We start from the raw sequence: 21,658 nt of genomic DNA, 5'->3' as shown, positions 1-21,658 counted from the left end.
TGCAAAACAGTTATACCCCATAGGATAGAATTTTGTATATAGGATGTATGTCTTGAGACTTATGCAGGAAGAATCTTACATAAAATACCCAAACTTTCCTCTAAGATGATTTTACATACACTATCTGGACCACAAAAACATGACCTAAAATGATATAATAAATTTTCTGGAAAAACACACATACTTTTAAACACATGTACATATATTCATGTATGTGATGTATGATAAAACTATAAAAAATACCCCCAATGGAATTGTTAATACAAAAATCAGAGGAATGACTACTCTTAGGTTAAAGTGAGGATATGATTTTGGTGACTTTTGTAGGGTTCCAAGATGCTAGTTAATGTCCATTTCTAAAACTAGGCAGGTTTATGGATGTTGGTTTTATTTACAGTCTATTTCATTTTTAAATATAAAAAAGGGTAAGTCATGCATAAGCAATGTTATATCATAAGCAATGTTATATCATAAGCATCTGAGATTTTCTAATAAATTTATTTGGGTTACCTGGACTGAGTTTTTTTTAACTCTCTTTGAAGTGAAGTCACTCATTATTATCCAACTCTTTGTGACCCCATGGACTGAAGTCTGCCAGGCTCCTCCATTCATGGGATTTTCCAGGCAAGAGTACTGGAGTGGGTTGCCATTTCCCTAGAGTACTTATTTAATTAGAGTATAGCTGCTTTACAAGGTTGTGTTAATTTCTGCTGTATAGCAAAGTGAATCAGCCACGTGAATACATATTTCCTCTCTTCCTTGGATTTCCTGGAGTGATTTTAATACTACTCCAGAGCAACATTTTGATGCAAAAAATGTCTTTTCTTTTTCAGTCCGAAAGGATATAGTCCGTATCCTCCCCAGTTTAGATGTTGAAGTCAAAGACATTACCGACAGCTATGATGCCAACTGGTTTCTTCAGGTGTTATCTACACAAGATCTTTATGAAATGGCCAATAAAGAGTTCCCCATAGTAGCTGAAGTCATAGAAGCACCCCAAGGAAACCAGCTACCCATAAGCATTTTACAGCCTGGGAAAACCATTGTGATCCACAAAAAGTGCCAGGCATCAAAGATCTTGGCTTCAGAAATTAGAAGCAATTCCTCTAAAAGACACTTCTTGATCCCCACTAGCTATAAAGGCAAATTCAAGCGGCGACCTCGAGAGTTCCCAACCCCCTATGACCTTAAGATAGCAAAGAGTGAAAAGGAGCCTCTGCATGTGGTGGCCACCAAAGCCTTTCATTCCCCCTTTGAGGAGCTGTCATCTGTCTCTGTCGGGGATGAGTTTCTAGTGCATCACTCACAGACAACTGAAGTCTTCTGTGAAGGAATTAAAAAAGTGATGGATGTTCTGGTTTGTGAAAAAATCCTCAAAAATTCCCATGAGGCAGCACTGCTCCCTTTGTACATGGATGGAGGATTTGTAGAGGTGATCCATGATAAGAAACTGTACCAGATTTCTGAGCTTTGTGCACAGTTTCGCCTGCCCTTCAATGTGAAGGTGTCTGTGAGAGACCTTTTTATTGAAAAAGACATTTTGGCTGCTATACCAGGACTACAGTTGGAGGAATCTATCACTAACTCTTATCTACTCATAAGTGATTTTGCCAACCCCAAGGAGTGCTGGGAAATTCCTGTTGGCCGTGTGAATATAACTGTTCAGTTAGTTAATAATTTTTCTGGGGATACAGGATCATTTCTAGTCAGTACTCTGGTCGAAGAGATCACTGAAGAACAGTATTACCTGATACGGAGACATGAAAGCTCCTTCTTGCACCCCCCACCTCGCCCTCCGAAACATCCCTCAGTGGAGAAAATAGAGTTAACTTCGCTAAGCCTAGCAAAAGAGAAGACAGTGGATCTGCCCAAGTCTCCCAAGGTAAGGCTATGATTTTGCAGTTTTTCCTCTTGAGCGTTTTGCTGGAGGCAGTTTATTTCAAGTCTTTTCTGAATCTTGTTTTTGCTTACTTCTCTTCCTTTCATGCCATATTTGAAATGAGCCTTTCTGATGCACAGTAGATGATTGAACATCAACACAGCATAAGCTGTTACAGCATTTTGTATTTTGATGCTTCACCAGTAGATGTGACAAGTTTTAAGAATTAAAAATAGCAGGGATGGCATTTGATTATGATGACCCAAATTGCTGTTTCAATGGGGTTTGTTAATTAGGAATGGTTTATAAGGTGCCTCAGAAGCAAATATCATTTATTTTGGAAGAGCTGTTCATTTTTTTCTAGGTGGAGTTGTTTTAGTACTACATACAGGAAATGAGCACACAATAAACCCCCTTCTTCTGGGGGTGAGGTACCAGTAGCAGGCATCTATGACACATGTCTTCATTTTGTTTTATGTACAGAAAGATGCAAAAGCATCTTGGCAGAACTATGTGAGAATATGGGCATCTGCCCACATTCTGCCTGTCTGAGAATTGTCATCTTTAACAGTTCTTTTGAAAAACAAAATCAATAAAATTGCAGACAGTATGAGATCATTATAGAATCAACAACTCCATAACCACTCTAAAGATTTTGGGAAGGGAGGGGTTTCAGCTTCATTTTCTCTGAAAGTTGTTGCCTCTTGGAAACCACCTGCTGAGTGCCTGGAAATCACTTACCCCTACACCAGGGAGCTCAGGTCCTTCATCTGGCCGGCAGTAGTTAGTTCTCTGGTATGTGGAGAGAGTGCATTCTGGCCTGGCAGATGTTGAGCTGACAGCTTGGGGAAACAAAGCAATTAGTAAAACAAAGAGAGATGCTGTGTTTACTGTCTATACTCAGGAATGATAGCAGCCTCAGGCTTCAAGGACGTGGGTATGGAAATACTTTCACTTCTACATTTCAAAGATTGCATTCTGATTGTTTGCTGGGGAAATCCAATAAAGATCTTCAAACTCATCTTCAGGAAAAGATAAAACCAGCAGAAGTTTCCTTTCCAGAAAATCAGTTTTGAAGGAGTCATTTTGAAATTAAACTGTTTCCAAATAATGTTGACTAACAGGCTGCTAAACATGGAGGGTGTCTGGCTTCTCCTGTTTAATATATTTTTATTACTGAATCAAATGATGTGAGAGATGGAATGCTGCTCTCAATTTTAGTGGGAAGCAGAAGAAAGCCCCATCCCCCTACCACCACCCTCTCACCCTCTATGCCTATGCCTATGTCTATGCCTAAGCCTTCAGAACTGTTGAATACACTACAATGGAAAGCAAAAGAGACTTGGCACATGTACTTAAAATTAAGGACTTTCAGATGAGATTATCCTGGATCATTCAGGTGGGTCCAAGTTAATCACAAGAGTCCTTAAAATATCTTTCTTGAGGTCAGGGTCAGAGAGAGATGTGACTACAGAAGAACTTCAGAGAGGTGGAGCATTTCTGCTTTGGTAGATGGAGGCAAGAATCATTGAGGCACGGAATGCGGATTTTCTCTAGAAGCTAGAAAGACAGGAAAGCTTTCTTCCCTAGAGCCTCCAAAAAGTTTCTTAACTGGTTAAAGTAAATAGGGGTTTCCCTGAGTTCTGTGAGCCACTCTACCAAATTAATGGAACCCAAGGATGGGATTCTGGGGACCTCTGATTTGTAACCATCAGACAGAAGCTGTCAATAACCTGGGAACCTACTACTTGTAACTGGCATCTGAAGTGGGCAGCAGTCCTGTGGGACTGTGTTGTTTTGATGGCAAAATGGTTTTTTCCTTCCTTTTTCCTTTTAATGAAAGTATGAGTTCATGTACCTTTGGAGAACCTAATGGTACACTAGGATTCAGGGGTGATTAGAGACAGGATGTAGAACACGGCCAGAGTGGGCCTTCGTTTTCATCAAACATTGGACATGACTTGTGATAGTTCTTGCATCTCGTAGTTTCATCACTAGAGAAGAATGTAATTTCTTTGTTTGGTTCCAATTTTTAAAAGAAGGAGGAGTTTGGATCACATGCCCATTTCCTGTTTCAATCAACTCATTGGTTGTCCCAACTACAGCCAGGATTGGTGGGGAAGGGAATGACAACTAGTTGTCTCAAATAATAGAAATATGGGAGCAGTGTGTGAAGGTCTAGAGATATAAAAGCATAGGTGCCTATTACAAGTAGGAGGGAAAAGACCAAAAATCCCTAAACTACTAAGAAACCATTTGTAGAAAAAATAAAAATAAAAAAAAGTTTCAATATCTTTTGAAAGAATGTCAAATGAAAATGATCTATGTGCTTTATTAGGAAAGAAACACAAAGAGATCATGTTGTGTCTAGGTTACTGCTTAGAAAACCTTCCAGTCTTCCTCCTATGTTTCTTAAAGGAGATGATACAGGATACAGATGAACAGTCAGATAAAGGTCTGGAAGGGTCAGGAGTTTATGGGGTGTGCAGTACTATCCTTCTGGTATGTGGATGTGTTCACTAAACTGAAGTTCTCTGAACTCTACTTTGGGGAACTTTATGGACTTTTCCTCTTGTAAGCATGAACAACTACTAACTCCTTTTCCAGTCCTTCTCCTCTAGAGAATGGGGGTTAGGCCTGAAAATTCCAAGCCTCTAATTATGTCTTGGTATTTCTGGTGACCAGCCTCCATTCAAGAGCCATCTGAAAATCTACCCAGAGTCGCCTTATTAGAACAAAAGGCACCCCTATTGATAGCTTACGATGAAGGATGTGGAATTCGTGACTTCCAAAGAAGATTTAGCTTTGGGATCAGGGACCAGGCTTGATCACTCAGGCTTTTGTGTGGCAGAAGTTCATTACAGTGAAAAAGGACGGAGAATGCTTCTGACATAGACATGAGAAGGGGAACAGAGTGCCCCCCTTGCTAATCTTATCAAGGCCTTATATACTTTTAGACCCATTCCCACAAGATACATCTGAAATTAACAAGATTAGAACTAACAATAGAAAGGTCTTACCAGACTCACTCCTACAAGATAACAAGATTAGTCGGAAGGTTCTTGTTAAGGAAGAGAAACAATATACATTGTTATTATATAATCATTAGAAGTGAAGTGAAAGTCGCTCAGTCATGTCCAACTGTTTGCAACTTCATGGAATTCTCCAGAGCAGAATACTACAGTGTGTAGCCATTCCATTCTCCAGGAGATCTTCCCAATCCAGGGATCAATCCAGTTCTCCTGCATTGCAGGCAGATTCTTTACCAGCTGAGCCACAAGGTAAGCTCATTAGTACAGAGCTTAAGGAAAAACATACCCTTAAGCAAGGTGAGTTTTGTTGTGTAATCATTAGCTCTGGGCTTAAAGAAAATAATGTTTTAATGTAACTAAGAGAAACCAATGTAGAAAAAAAAAAGTTTGTCCTTTTCTCCTCCTTGAGAGCTGTGTACCCCTTTCTCCTCCTTAAGGGTCTCAGACTCCTTCCTCCTTGAGGGCCCTGGACTCTTTTATCAACCTCAGTTCAGTTCAGTTGCTCAATTGTGTCCGACTCTTTGTGACTCCATGAATTGCAGCACACCAGGCCTCCCTGTCCATCACCAACTCCCAGAGTTCACCCAAACTCACGTCCTTCGAGTCGGTGATGCCATCCACCCATCTCATCCTCTGTCGTCCCCTTTTCCTCCTGCTCCTAATCCCTCCCAGCATCAGAGTCTTTTCCAATGAGAACTTTTCCAGAGTCTTTTCCAATGAACTCTCTCACTATCGCACAGAAAATTTGAGGGAATTTAGAAACCCTGTGTCAGGAGCTGGGATCAAAACCCAAATATTAGAAAAGAAAATGTTCTTAGTATCTTTTCACCTAGAAATTTACAAGGGCTTCAGGAGCTCTGTGCCAAGAACTAGGGACAGAGATCAGTGCATATATTTTCTTTTATCACCAGCTGCTAAACTAAAACAAATGCTATCTTTGATTAAATTCATACATGTAGGATTCCAGATCAAATTAATAATTCTTTACTGTTTGTTCGATTTTCAGACCCCACATCCACTCTGTATTTAGTTTTGAGTCACACTTCTGAACAATGTTGATTAACTGAACTTTGTTAAGATGTTGAGTTATTTGTTAAGATGTTAAAAGGTCCAGGAGTCATTTTGTTCTGTGAATGATTAAGGAAACTAAGTGATAGTCTAAACGTGAATGACTTAGTGCTAGATGATGTTAGTTATTTTATAATCGAAAGAGCTATTTTGTAGCAAAGAGTGCATTCTTATTTTCCATTGCTACATTGGTTGAGAGTGAAAGGAAGGACATTTTTGGTGTAATACGTTGGAACTTATTTCTTGGCCCTGAAAAGTGTTCAGCAGAAGCTAGGAAACCGTAGGTCAGTAGTGTCATCAAGAGATACCTGCTTGATCGAAAGTTTATCATCAGTCAATTGAGTGTCTATAATTATTCATGATTAGTTTCATCGTTTCTGGTGTGGTCAATAAAGAGCTATATTTTCTCTGAAATCAGTTTAAAATGCCAGAGTATGCTCTAATTTACCTGTGTTCAGATCTACTGACTGCCTCATTTTCAACATTTTTTCTCACCATGAAGATGGGACTTTAGTCAGTATATTATTTTTGGAATTTAAACAGAAACTCTGTCAGTTTCTTTATAATGTACTCGAAAAATCTTGCAACCAACCATTTCTTGTTATCACGATGTCATCCTTTCACATATTTCTTTCATATTTCTTCTGATATCTGCATTAAAGCCCTTCTATGTATGCTTTTGAAGGGATTGGATAAAATTTAAAAAAAAAATATTTGTAGGCAGAATGCAGCCATTGAAAGGAAGCCTTGAAGATTTTGGATTGTATGTGGAATAGTGCCTTAAATTCAGATAATAATTTGTAAGGGTTACTTGGAGTTTAACTACTCAAACTGACTTGACTCATTAAAATGCCATATTACATATGTAGGGAAGAATATCAGATTCTTCATTGTGCAGTTTACTTTTGCCTTCCCTTGGTCCTTAGCTTTATAAGATCATTGCTTGTCCTGCTAATAATAGAATAATTGTATAGGCTGTCTAATAGTAAGAAATTAAATATACACAGTGTTAATCAGATTCACTTGTGATAGGTATCCATTGTCAGTTATGAACACTACACTTCACCTAAGAAGTTTAGAAATTAAGACTCTTTTAGTATAGGTTATAAGAGCTAGAATATTATAGAATTGTTTCCCAAGGTGAGATTGTCAACTGTTCTCTAATACCTAACTAAGAAAGCACTCAATTGTAGAAATTTGAGAATTGTGGTTTGGGTGTAAGCAGGGCAGATGATTTGGGGGATGGATTTCAGTAGAGATGACCGCACATCTCCAGGCCCATGAAGTCTTACACTGGGAGATTCTGTGGTTGTTTTTTAAATGTGATAGTTCAGTGTTTGGAAGAATAAGGTTTGGAGTCTGGGAAAAAAAAAGCGGGGGCGGGGGGGGGGGGCGCGGATAAGAATGCACCAAGCAACCTTTCAAATTTCCTCTTAGGTTTATACCAATTCAAAATAGTATCTTTAAGATCTGTGCATTCTGATATTTAATCAGATGAAAACAATGTTATAAAGTGATTAAATGTTATAAAGTGATTAAATAAACTAAGCTGGGCCTAAAATTCAGTTCTAAGTAAGAGCGTTGTGGAGTAAACTCTCCTTCTCTGATGGTTAGTTTCTCTGTCAGAAGTAGTTTCGGATAGTTTGAAAGAGCATATCCTCACTGGGGTTTTTGCCTGTCCTGAATATATATGGCTATGACTTCTGAGTGCCACGTAGGAGAAATGTAACTTCTGTATTCTGATGAAAAAGCCTATAACCAGATAGAAAAACAAACCTTTGGTTGAAAGATGAGATATTCCACTCCTTTGGAGACTGCATCTGGGACCAGAAATCTTGCATTTCACTAACTCTGTTTGGCCATTTAATGCCCAAGTGTCCACTTTGCTGCTGGAATGTCTAGATTTCTGTCGGACAAGAACACCCATAGGAGACATTAAGACAAAGAGCAGGGGAGGCAGTTATGGCAAGGTACTATGAACTGAGCAGAAAACAAACCCTGTACCAGAATTAGAGTGAGAGCTGAAAAAGGCAGAAGGAAAGCAATCATTTCTGGGAGGTGCAGAGAGAGAACACTTCAACAGCTGCTGCTGGGTGCAGAGACTCATTTCTGATCTGGTGTGACAGAGTGGCTGAAAAGTGTTAAAGAAACCCACACTCCTAGGCTAAATCTAGATCTTTAGAGATATCCACTCATTTGTCATCTGTAGGATTTAGTCACAAAGGATGTGATTTGTTTTTGTTTTTGTTAACCTGATATGGTGTAAAGACATTAAGAGTGGATTTGTAACCAACTCTGCACTTCTGAAGACTGGGGCCTTAGTGTGTCCGCTTGTTCTAACATAGAAGTTTTAAGTCTATTTCACTGTGAATAGAGAAAATTAATGTGTCAGCCATTTTCAAAGACCAAAAGCAAGGAGTGTGAAATATAGACATACTTAAGAAACTGGGGATTTAAATCTGAATAACAAGGAAAATAAAGGGAATCTATGATCTTCCTTTAAAAAGACAAATTCTAACTGTGAGATACAGTTTTAGTGTATGTTAGCAGATATTTGAGCTTTTATTAGGGCCAGATAACATACAGATTAGTACATGATGGTTTTTGAGTTCCCTGCAGTTTGTAGTCTAGTAAATGGCTTTAGCCTGTAAATAGCCAACTTTAGCAGGAAGAAGTGAAAAAGATGGGAGAATCAGGCAAAGAATGAATAAAGGAAGTGCTGGGTTGAAAATGAGCCAAACCCAATTTCCAGCTGAAACCTTGCAGGTAGAAATCTGTGCCCAATGGGTAGCACAGGATATTTATAAGTACTTTTTGTGCTGTTGGAGGTGGGAGAGTAATCAGAACTTTTAATACTTTCCTCTAGTTATGACACATGAATACGTCTAGCCAAATAGCCAAAGAATGGTTTAAATCACTTTTAAATGAAAAGTAATTGGTTAAAGTAAGAGAAAACATTGTCCAATTTTAAGGGAATTTCAAGAAAAAATGAGCAAGCTGTAAAACTAATAGTAAAATACTATTTTTTTCTAAGGAGTTTTTGTCCAGAGAACATTGTTTCCATTCCAGGATGGTTGAAGTACATTCCTGCTTAGAAATACTTGAACAAACCAAAAATTTGGCCATCTTTGAGCTTTCTGCCAGCTGAGAATGCTCTCACTGGGTGAATGAGAAAGAGCTGATGAGAAACATTGATTCACACTGTTCCTTGCATCTCTCTCCCATCTGTGGAGTCAAGAAGTAAAATACCACCAAATAGGTGATCATTATATTTTCAGTGTTAGTATTAGAGTTCCACAAAAATGTAAATTAAAAATATTTATTTTTCCAGTAGATTTGCAAAGCGATGAAATAAAATTTGGAATAAATCATTTCACTTTAGATTTTTGGCATTTACAAAGGCTTTTCACTTTCTTAAATGTCGATAACCTGGATACCTCTATTTAGAAATGAGCAACCTTAGGAGAAGAATCAACAGTTTGGAATGTTCAATGCACAGTTTGTATAAAGGGAAGACATTTGAATTGCCAACTTCTTATAATTTCTGTAGTGAGTTTAGTGCCTGGAATCATTGAGTTATGTGTGGGCTCACTAGATAGTTAACGGTTGCTTTTTGAGTTTTGCTACATTCATTTTCTTCTAAAATTTAAAAAAATCCAAAGAGCAGGTGGAGAGATCTAGAGAGGGTAAGTTCAAAATGACTTTGCAGTTTCCAAAATGGATTCACATGATTTTTTTCATTACTGTATTTATCAGTTCTGAATTTATTTTGGAATAAAATCTTTGCCTATAAAAAATTGGTAAAGCATAAGATATATATTTGAGCAAATACATTTTTTGCAAGTCAACCATTATTTTAATTGCTGATGTAAGACCTACATAAATAAGGACATATGCTTTGCTTTGCAAACCAAATTTTCTGCCTAAATGTTAAGATAGAAAATGAGCATAAGATGGTTCTGAAAGAAGGCATAAAAATAGACTTCCAAAAATTCGTATTTTTCTAAAAATTTATAGAGAAAGAAATGATTCATACAAATGCATTATTTAAGCGCAGACTTTCAACCAGCCTTTTGCAGCATTAGTTCTTCTACATTATGCTTCATCCAGACTCTTGCTTCAATATGATCATGATGTCATGGTCATGATCATTACGATGAAAAATACTCCTAAAAACACAAGTTGCTTTTAGCTGTCTTGTAGGACACACCATTATTTAAGATGTTTACCATGACCAATTACATAACTAATTTTAAATCTGATGAGAAGAGGAAAAAATTAAGGGGAATCTTATAAAATCAGAGGGCCACTGAGTAAAAATTAGCCAAATGGAGTAATTTTATATATCAAAGACCCCAAGAACTGTATAATAAGTCTATAGTTATTTGTTGTTATTGTTTTGTTGCTAAATCATGTCTGACTCTTTGTGACCCCGTGGACTATAGCCTGCCAGGCTCCTCTGTCCTTTGGTTTCTCGGGCAAGAATACTGAAGTGAGTTGCGATTTCCTTCTCCAGGGGATCTTCCTGATCTAGGGATCAAACCCATGTCTCCTGCATTGGCAGATGGATTCCTTACCACTGAGTCACCAGGGACACCCACCTATAGATATTTATGCAGATACAAAATGTAAAAAGGTTGATTGTAAAATTAGTTAGACAATATATTGTGTAGGAGATAAGAATGGAATTTTAACTTGTGACATTATGCTTATTTAGATCACTAAACTTTACATACCATTTGTCCTTAAGAGAAGTTTGTTGTTGTTTTCAAATGCTTTCCAAATATTAACTAATGTTTAAAAAGTGTGCAGTCACCAGTTATGAGATAGGATAAAACACAAAGTCATGAGAGATATGTTCCTTTAATTGTTATCCAAGGATAGGAATTACCCTACCCACGCTATTTTTCTCCTCATTGTCTCTGGTTCCAGCTTCTTCTCTGAGCTATAATCATTTCTGCCTTTTCCAGTCATACTAGACACTTCAGCCAAATTCTCTCATATGATTGTCAAGCATATTGTATTCAGGCGGTCTAGTTATAGAAAACCTCAGTCTGTATCAATAATTTAAAAAACCTCCTGCTTATACCTCTGTTGCTTGCAGTATGCTAGGTGCTTTTATGTATTATCTCATTTAGTCCTTCACACTTTTTCATGAAATGAGTCTTGATACTTTTTGCAAGGGAGGTAACTGATACCGAGAAGTATGTAATGGTTGTCGTTCCAAGTGGTATTCAGGTTGCCAAATTTTATGGGCAATCTTTACTGCTCATATCATTTAGATACTAAGCAGTAAATGTCACAGTTCTATACCCTCTCATTTTTGGAATCTTTCTTCATTTTCTGGAAATGCATACCCTACTAGCTTTCATATGCTGCAGGGGTCAAATTTTCTTTTGAGGTCCTTGCTGGTTCTTCCTCTGGTCTTCACATCTAAGTGTTCAAGTGCCTTGGAGCTCAATTCTTACTCTCTTTTCTATCCATGCTCAGTCTTTAAGTTCCTTCTGATACTCACAATTTATTTTATACATATAAAATGGCTCTCAGTAAAATCACTCATATATATGGATTTATTAAAGAAAGAAACTGGAAATGATCTCCTGTTTATTTTTAAATCTATTTAAATGTGCTTGGATATCAGCTTTTTAAGGAAAGTTCATTCTTTGAGAGATGCCAGCTTCTACCAGTGTGTCTGGTCTGTAGCAATTATACTCTTTTCATGTACCTCTAGAAGACATCAAAGGACAAGAAAGTGGTGACATGAGGAAAGACACTTTCTTCTAGCATTTTATTCTTATAAATATGGGTTAATCATGTTCAGAATTTTTCTTTCCTGATCCGGTAATGAGAAAAAGCTGGAGAATACCTTAAGCTATTTGAGATGTTAGAAATTTAGGGAAGACCTAAGGCCATTACTGGCATAATCAGAAAGTTCTTTGGTGACAATTCAGATGTAGCTGAAATAAATTTCAGGAACTAGAACGAAGACTAGGACTCGGATTAGGAATTTTGAAATTTCCCATCAAGTTGATGATAACACAGATCCAGAGAGAATAAGAAGCCTTTTATTCATTAAGAGAGCTATGGACCTATACAAAGAAAAAGACTAGTAAGGATTAATGAGTTATGGATCTCAAAAAATGAACATATTCTTTATAAGTTAAGAAAAATCAGAGCATATTACAGATGCATAGAGAAAAACTAAAACTATATAATTGCAATAAAAGATTGAGGAGAAAGATTTAAAAATCTATTGATTTGAATTTCTTTAAAATGTACTTTAATTGTACATTGTGCATACAGTGTTTTAAAATTATTTATATCAATAATTATTCTAAAATGTTAAAAATAATTATAATTGTTTATAGTTATTTTAGTTCCATAGATATAAAGCCTTAATTATGTGCCATTTACTATGATCAGCAATGGAGACTATCCGGTGAGTGAAATATAGTATCTGTGCTCAGTGGACTTTCTGTACAATGGATTAGACATAGGAAAACGGACAATTACAGTATGGAAATTGAAAAGTCTTGTATACAGGCCAGTATTGGGATTTGGAAGACAACTTATTAAAATCTCCTCTCGAAATGTGGGCTCTCCAGGTGGCTCAGTGGTAAAGAATTCCTCTGCCATTGAAGGAGGCAGAGGCGATGTGAGTTCGATCCTTGTTTCTGGAAGATCCCCTGGGAGGATATGGCAACCCGTTACAGTATTCTTGCCTGGCAAATCCCATGGACAGGAGCCTGGTGGGCAGTCCATGGAATCAGAGTTGGACACAACTTAGCAACTGAGCACATACACACAATGAAATGTGGGATTGAGCTCAGAAAGGATGTTTAATGACTCAGTTGAAATATGTAAGTTTGGACGTGTAGGAACAGTCAGATGTCGAATGATGTTTAGAGTGATTTAGCAAAAAAAAAAAAAAAAAAAAAACTTGTGCTGGCGATAGTGTGGAGACATAACCTTATTAAGATCTGTTGTTCAGCCACTCAGGCATGTCAGACTCTTTGCGTCCCCATGGACTGAAGCATGCCAGGCTTCCCTGTCCTTCACTATATCCCGGATTTGCTCAAACTCATGTCCATTGAGTTGTCTCCTGGATCCTCATGTCAGGATCTAGGAGAAGCTTAAAATGTCTGTAGCACAGTGTAATAATATGAAGGTAGAAGACCAAAGAGGGTTAGGATATAAAAGGTGAATCATTACCAAGTTTCTTAGGTCAGGGCTCCAAAGTTGTTCAGTTCATTTCTGTATCACTCTGTCACAGATGGAGAATGAGACTTTCTCAGAATCAGCATATTAGATTTCCTGCCACACCGCATGTTCCCAAAGGTCAGAACTCAGTTTTCATGTTACTTGACCTACCTTTTGCCTATTTCTGTCATCAGGTCCACATAACTGCAGACCACTTTCTTCTTACCTAATTTCCTAAGGACTGTTCCCATGTTCTTACAAGTCTCACCACCATTCCTTATCTCTCTTACCTTTAGTCTTTTGTTGTGTTTTGTTTTGTTTTTCCAAGAAGTACTTTATTTTGTTATTTTCAAGTCTCCTTTGACAATAACCTTTGGTGCCCATTAAACCCACAGCTTCAACTTTTAGCTTAGGATTTGAAACAAACTAGTTCTTATTTTCTCCTTATCTTCCTAACTTTTAAAAAGAAATACTATACTTTAGTGTTTTAGTACACCACAAAAATGAAGAAAAAAAATCAGTTGTAGTCCACATTAAAAAAAAAAAAAAAGACTGGTTCTTTCTAAACTGCTCTGTTTTTAAAGGAATTTGGATTTTCTAAAGAGAAAAAAATGGAGGCTATTGTAGACTCCCCAGGTGGGAAATAACAATAAAATTTCTATTTTAGATACAAAACATCTAGAAAAGACAAGTTTATAGAGATAGAAAACAGAGAAATGGTTGCCTAGGGTGGTGGGTAGGAGTAGAAATGAAATGCAAACAGATAGCATAAGGGAACTTTCTGGGTAATGAAAAAGTTCTAAAACTGAATTTTGGCAATAGTTGCACAACTCTATAAATTTAGTAAACTCATTGACCTATACACTTATAAAAGTAAGGGGCATTTTCTGTTTGCTTGTTGGCTGCATGGCACATGGGATCTTAGTTCCCTGACCAGGGATTGAACCCACATTCTCTGCCTTGGAAGCATAGAGTCGGTAACCACTGAACTAAGAGTAACAACATCAACAGGTATATGTATGGCTGAATCTTTTCACTGTTCACCTGAAACTATCACAACATTGTTAATCAACTATACCACAAAACAAAATAAAAATAATTTTTAAAACTGCATCTCATAAAGTTATTCAATTATCTAGTTTAGAGAAACTCTCTAATTATAAAGCAGATAATCCATTCAAATAGAGGCAGGGACACCAATTAGAAAGCTTAAAATACTAATATAAGAGAGATAAGATAATTGCCTCTGTGACTGAATGAGAAATATTCAGAACGATTTTAGGTGATGCTATTTGTAGGATGTGTGACTGATGAAGTGTAGGGAGTAAAAAAGGCATGTATAAGGAAAATATCCAGACTTCTGACATAAGCATCAGAATGGATGGTGATGAAACTCATTAAATCAAGAATGCAGGACATGGAGGGATGGTTTTGCAGGGGAAAAGGAAGAGTCTATTTTAAAGTATGCTCAGTTTGAAATATCTGTGAGATGTCTGAGCTGAGGTGTCTGGTTAGAAGTTAACAGTCTGTAGTTTGGGAAAGAATTCCAGGATGAAGCTGATGATTCAAGTGTCAGAAAATATAAATGGTAGATGAAGTTCTGGGAAAGGATTAGATGAAACTGCAGAGTGTGTAGCTCATGAGAAATAATGATGGAATTCTGTGAGGAAATCCAAAATATAAGAGATGAAAGAGGGTCATAAAAAGCCTAAAAATAAGCAATTGGAGAACTTTTATTAACTCAATGCTTGCAATGAATCAGTCACTACTCTAAGCTTTCTTACCTGTGTAAACTCATCTAATTCTCACAAAATCCAGTACAGGTAATCTCAAATTTATTACCTCAATTCTAAGCTGATTAAGGCTGCTCAACATTGTATAATTTTCCTAGACCAAAAGTCTAGATTATAGACCTTCAGGAAGATATAATGAACAATATTTAAAGAGACTCAGTACCACTGAGAATACTTGTGATTTTAGAATCAAAATTCAAGCTGTGGCTAACTAATGCTTTTATTTTTCCTCACGAAAAATGATAGAACTCATCAATGTTCTCAATGTGTGTGTAACTTAAAATTTCATGGAATTTTAAGTTGTCAAAGGAGAATTTTTTTTGAAGCATGGCATCCTCTATTAAGGACCTTCATCAATGGAAACTCCTTTTTTGGGAACATGAAGGGTTGTCATTGTGTGGATAGAGAATGATGAACTGGAAATAACGCACTAATGATTGATCTCTAGCTCTAGCTCTAGCCACTACACTTATTTAATTAGCCAAAGAAAAGTGTAGTTCCTGTGTAATTGGGGATGAGAAAGTATAACCTTCCTTTATGCCTGGATGTAGAAGGAAATCTGATACTAGTGAACAATACAAGCACTACTCCACTGTCTTTAAAAACATTAATCACATTTAATCTTTCTTCTGTATTTTTTATCGTTCCAAATGCTGTATACTGAGTAACTTAAACCAGGCACCTAGGAACAATCCTTTTTTTTTTTTTTTAATTTTTACTCTTTTAAAAAAATATTTTACTCTTGTTAACTTTTAAATTCTATAGATTCTATTTATTAACATCTCTTGAATATATACCTCCTCACTTCAGGTCGTCATTATTTCTTGGATGGATTATTGAGACCATCTTCTAACTACAGCTGACTCTTGAACAACACAAGTTTGAATTAAGTGCATCCATTTATATGCAAACTTTTTCAATAAATATGTAGCCTTTATTTCTGGTCACACTATATTCAAATACATTATACACATCTTTATTTTGATCATTGTAAAAGGAAACTCTTACTGTGTAGTCTTTTGCTAAAAATTCTATGTAATTTTCCTTTGAATTATTTTTTAATCATCTCTCCCTTATGTATTTCTAAAGCCTTCCTTCTCTCCATATCTTTCTTCACCTTTATACTTCAACTATACTAAATGTGTAGTTTGCAAAGACTTGATTCTTTCTTCAGTTCCCAATCTTTGAAAGGAATTTTGTTATTTTTATCTGTCCACTGGTGACTTACTAAATTTCAAATAACTAAATAATTCTCATTAAATCCTTTTAGTGTCCCTCTGAGTGTTACTAGGCTTTCCAGGTGGCTCAGTGATAAAGAATCTGCCTGCTAATGCAGGAGTCACAGGAGACGTGCGTTTGATCCCTGGGATGGGAAAATACCTTAGAGGAGGAATTGGCAACCCACTCCAGTGTATTGGGCATCCATCCCAGGGGCAGGGGAGCCTAGCAGGCTACAGTCCATAGGGGTTGTAAAGAGTTGGACATGACTGAGTGACTGAGCATACACGTGCGCGTTACTATTATTCCCAATTTATAGGAAAGGAAACTGAAACTTAGAGAATAATTGCCCAAGGAAAGAGAGCTATCAATAAGAGTTAGAGCTAGAATTCTAAACCATCTTTTATCTTTCAAGTAAGCCACTCTATGTTTTCACCTGTCCTAAGGAAATTTCCCTGGACTCCTGTACCTCCCAACCTTCAGCCCACACATACGTTTGGTACTCCTAAATGGGTTTCTGTAACAAGCCTTATAAAATTACTATTGCAGCACTTAAAGTGTTATAATGGTTTTTACCTATCATGATTCTTTAGGCTAGGGAATATGTGTGTTTACTTCCTTAGTGTTATTAAAGTTCCTGATATAAAGAAATCATTCAATACATGTTTGTGATAGGGAGAAAGAAAGAAAGGAAACTTTACCTTATTTCATTTTATTTTTTTCTAAATTAATTCCTTCGAAAGCCATACATTAAAAACAGTCTGCACAGCCTTCTGAATGGGAGAAAATAATAGCAAATGAAGCAACTGACAAACAACTAATCTCAAAAATATACAAGCAACTTATGCAGCTCAATTCCAGAAAATAAACGACCCAATCAAAAAATGGGCCAAAGAACTAAATAGACATTTCTCCAAAGAAGACATACGGATGGCTAACAAACACATGAAAAGATGCTCAACATCACTCATTATTAGAGAAATGCAAATCAAAACCACAATGAGGTACCACTTCACACCAGTCAGAATGGCTGCGATCCAAAAATCTGCAAGCAATAAATGCTGGAGAGGGTGTGGAGAAAAGGGAACCCTCCTACACTGTTGGTGGGAATGCAAACTAGTACAGCCACTATGGAGAACAGTGTGGAGATTCCTTAAAAATTGCAAATAGAACTACCTTATGACCCAGAAATCCCACTTCTGGGCATACACACCGAGGAAACCAGAATTGAAAGACGCACTGTTTATAATAGCCAGGACATGGAAACAACCTAGATGTCCATCAGCAGATGAATGGATAAGAAAGCGGTGGTACATATACACAATGGAGTATTACTCAGCCGTTAAAAGAATTCATTTGAATCAGTTCTGATGAGATGGATGAAACTGGAGCCGATTATACAGAGTGAAGTAAGCCAGAAAGAAAAACACCAATACAGTATACTAACACATATATGGAATTTAGGAAGATGGCAATGACGACCCTGTATGCAAGACAGGGAAAGAGACACAGATGTGTATAACGGACTTTTGGACTCAGAGGGAGAGGGAGAGGATGGGATGATTTGGGAGAATGCCATTCTAACATGTATACTATCATGTGAATTGAATCGCCAGTCTATGTCTGACGCAGGATGCAGCATGCTTGGGGCTGGTGCATGGGGATGACCCAGAAAGATGTTATGGGGAGGGAGGTGGAGGGGGTTCATGTTTGGGAATGCATGTAAGAATTAAAGATTTTAAAATTTAAAAATAAAAACTAATAAAAAAAAATAAAAATAAAAACAGTCTGCAAATTTGTCACATTTGGGGTATTCCCAGACTAGTGGTTCTTAGTATTTCTATGTGAAAGTATTAAATTCTTATACGCCCAAACCTGTTCATTTCATTTGTGCCTACTTTTATTGCTTTTAAATTTATCCCCATTCCAGTGACCTAATACATGTTGATCAATTCCATTTACTTCTAATTTTAAAAAAATTGATTTCATATACACTTAAAATATATAATCATATATATGCATGCATAGAGATGTATGCTATGCATACATGTATGTGTGCACATATATTATTGAACTCATCTGATATTATGAAGGTGATTTCAAAATATCTAAATACTATTCATTAAGAAATTCTTCTTAATTTTCTATAGCTTTTTTATCACATAATAAATTTCTTTAAAGTCTGCTTCTGGATTGTTCATCCTTTTTCATTGATTGTTTTATTGTTGAACTACGATCATACCTTTAAAATAAAATCCACTCTTCTATGTTTGTATAAAAATATACTTTTTAAATGATTTTAAGAATAAGGATGACATTTTAGGAAGCAGAAGGACAAAAGAAGAAAATAAAATCACAAGTTATCACATTAAATTTTTTTCTCATAAATACTGTATTTCCATTATTCATATATATAGGCTCAGGCATACATATATGTGTGGATCTGTATTTATCTGTGATAAAGTGATATAAAGATATAGGTGCATATATGCATAGGTCCACATGTGTATAGGCTAACAGATTATTACATTTTACTCATTGCCCTGAAATTACACCAGAGCATTGCTCCAAACCTGAGACTAAATGTGACCCAATGAACCCTACACAATTTAAAGTGAGCTGCTAGACTGTATATGCAGGACTTGGAACATGAAGTCCTGCAAGCTTTGGCAACAGCGATAGCCAGTGCTGCATCTTGGAAGCCAAAGGAAGCTTGATACTAGTGAAGTCAGAAGCAAGCGTTCTTTAAGTGCTAGAGCATTTCATCTCGCCTCAGGCTGAGAAAGAGGAAGATTGAGAAGTTAGCAAGGGGAAGAGAGATTTATTTTTCAGAAAGTTGACCACATCCTCTAAGTTTTCTGCCTCCAACATTATGGGTAAAGGAAGTTGGGTTCTTCTTTTTCACCTCAGGTGTTGTGATGAGATTTTCAAGTAATCCATTTGAAGATCATGGCATTGGGCTGTGGGAGTTTGAGGAAAATAGGGACTAGCATTTGACATATATCTACAAAGTCAAAAAGTAGGAGGTTATGATGGAAGAAGCTCTCTGCCTGGGGTGAGTGATAGTGGGAATAAACTACATTTCCGTCAATGACTCAGCGTGTATGTGGGTTCTCTGCAGACAAGATATGAACTTGAGGGAGGAGAAGGGAACATGACTAATCGGTGTATTTTCTGAAGCCCAAGAGCTGAAGGTGATTGTTGTAAGTGGCTAGTCTTTGGCAAGGAAATTGCAATATCATTCATAATTTGGATGATTTCTAAGTAATATGCAGAAGTATCCCATGAATGAATGGGTCAGTGTTTAACTTTTGCCACATCTAAATTACAGAGATATCAACAGTGCAAGACAGTGTATATACTTCTCCTTATTCCCTTTTCTCCCTGGACCTTCTGCTAAAGTGAAAAAGAAAATTTAGTGGGTAGGGGAAGGAGACACAGAGAGTTAGTAATTAAAAAGTCAACAGTACATTCTGTTTCTCTGTTATAAACTTGGAAGCCTCTTAAGGGCTTTAGCAGTTCAGCTCAGTTCAGTTCAGTTCAGTAGCTCAGTCGTGTCTGACTCTGTGACTCCACGGACTGTAGCTTGCCATGCTTCCCTGTCCATCACCAACACGTGGACCTTGCTCAGACTCATGTCCATAGAGTCGGTGATACCATCCAACCATCTCATCCTCTGACATCCCTTTCTCCTCCTGCCCTCAATCTGTCCCAGCATCAGGGTCTTTTCCAAGGAGTCAGTTCTTCACATCAGGTGGCCAAAGTATTGAAGCTTCAGCTTCAGCATCAGTCCTTCCAATGAATATTCAGGATTGATTTCCTTTAAGATTGACAGGTTTGATCTCCTTGCAGCCCAAGGGAATAGCAAGAGTCTTCTCCAACACCACAGATCAAAAGCATCAATTATTTGGTGCTCAGCTTTCTTTATGGTACAACTCTAACATCCCCATACATGGTTACTGGAAAAACCATAGCTTTGACTAGATGGACCTTTGTTGGCAAAGTAATATCTCTGTTTTTTAATATGCTGGCTAAGTTTGTCATAATTTTTCTTTCAAGGAGTGAGCGTCTTTTAATTTCATGGCTGCAGTCACCATCTGCAATGATTTTGGAGCCCAAGAAAATAAAGTCTCTCACTGGTTCCATTGTTTCCCCATCTACTTGTGATGAAGTGATGGGAATCGATGCCATGATCTTTCTTTTTATTTTATTTTTATTTTTACTTTATTTTGCTTTACAATACTGTATTGGTTTTGCCATACATTGACATGAATCCACCACGGGTGTACATGAGTTTCCAATCCTGAACCCCCCTCCCACCTGCCACCCCATATCATCTCTCTGGATCATCCCCGTGCACCAGCCCCAAGCATGCTGTACCCTGTATCGAACATAGACCGGCGATTCGTTTCTTACATGATAGTATACATGTTTCAGTGCCATTCTCCCAAATCATCCCACCCTCTCCCTCTCACTCAGAGTCCAAAAGTCTGTTCTATACATCTGTGTCTCTTTTGCTGTCTCACATACAGTGTTATCCTTACCATCTTTCTAAATTCCATATATATGTGTTAGTATACTGTATTGGTGTTTTTCTTTTTGGCTAACTTCACTCTGTATAATCGGCTCCAGTTTCATCCATCTCATTAGAACTGATTCAAATGTATTCTTTTTAATGGCTGAGTAATACTCCATTGTGTATATGTACCACCGCTTTCTTATCCATTCATCTGCTGATGGACATCTAAGTTGTTTCCATGTCCTGGCTTTTATAAACAGTGCTGCAATGAACATTGGGGTACATGTGTCTCTTTCAGTTCTGGTTTCCTTGGTGTGTATGCTCAGCAGTGGGATTGCTGGGTCATATAGCAGTTCTATTTGCAATTTTTTAAGTAATCTCCACACTGTTCTCCATAGTGGCTGTACTAGTTTGCATTCCCACCAACAGTGTAAGAGGGTTCCCTTTTCTCCACACCGTCTCCAGCATTTATTGCTTGTAGACTTTTGGATCACAGCCATTCTGACTGGTGTGAAATGGTACCTCATTGTGGTCTTGATTTGCATTTCTCTGATAATGAGTGATGTTGAGCATCTTTTCATGTGTTTGTTAGCCATCCGTATGTCTTCTTTGGAGAAATGTCTATTTAGTTCTTTGGCCCATTTTTTGATTGGGTCATTTTTTTTTTCTGGAGTTGAGCTGCGGGAGTTGCTTGTATATTTTTGAGATTAGTTGTTTGTCAGTTGCTTCATTTGCTATTATTTTCTCCCATTCCGAAGGCTGTCTTTTCACCTTGCTTATAGTTTCCTTTGTTGTGCAAAAGCTTTTAATTTTAATTAGATCCCATTTGTTTATTTTTGCTTTTATTTCCAGTATTCTGGGAGGTGGATCATAGAGGATCCTGCTGTGATTTATGTCTGAGAGTGTTTTGCCTATGTTCTCCTCTAGGAGTTTTATAGTTTCTGATCTT

At 37.2% G+C, this 21,658-nt stretch overlaps 1 protein-coding gene across 3 annotated transcripts in view; it reads left to right on the top strand.

Annotated features, from left to right (window-relative positions):
* THEMIS (thymocyte selection associated) overlaps positions 1-21,658 on the top strand; it is a 207,191-nt gene that overhangs the window by 83,105 nt on the left and 102,428 nt on the right. For all 3 annotated transcript variants that reach the window (XM_042253441.1, XM_042253440.1, XM_004011308.5), the window contains one exon: positions 834-1,882. In XM_042253441.1, the coding sequence (XP_042109375.1) occupies positions 834-1,882 (1,049 nt within the window). The remainder of the gene's footprint in view (positions 1-833; positions 1,883-21,658) is intronic.

Source organism: Ovis aries, chromosome 8 (genome assembly GCF_016772045.2).
Source record: "Ovis aries strain OAR_USU_Benz2616 breed Rambouillet chromosome 8, ARS-UI_Ramb_v3.0, whole genome shotgun sequence".
NCBI lineage: Eukaryota > Metazoa > Chordata > Mammalia > Artiodactyla > Bovidae > Ovis > Ovis aries.
The sequence above is the reverse complement of the archived record's forward strand: the minus strand, read 5'-3'. Positions and strand labels throughout refer to the sequence as shown.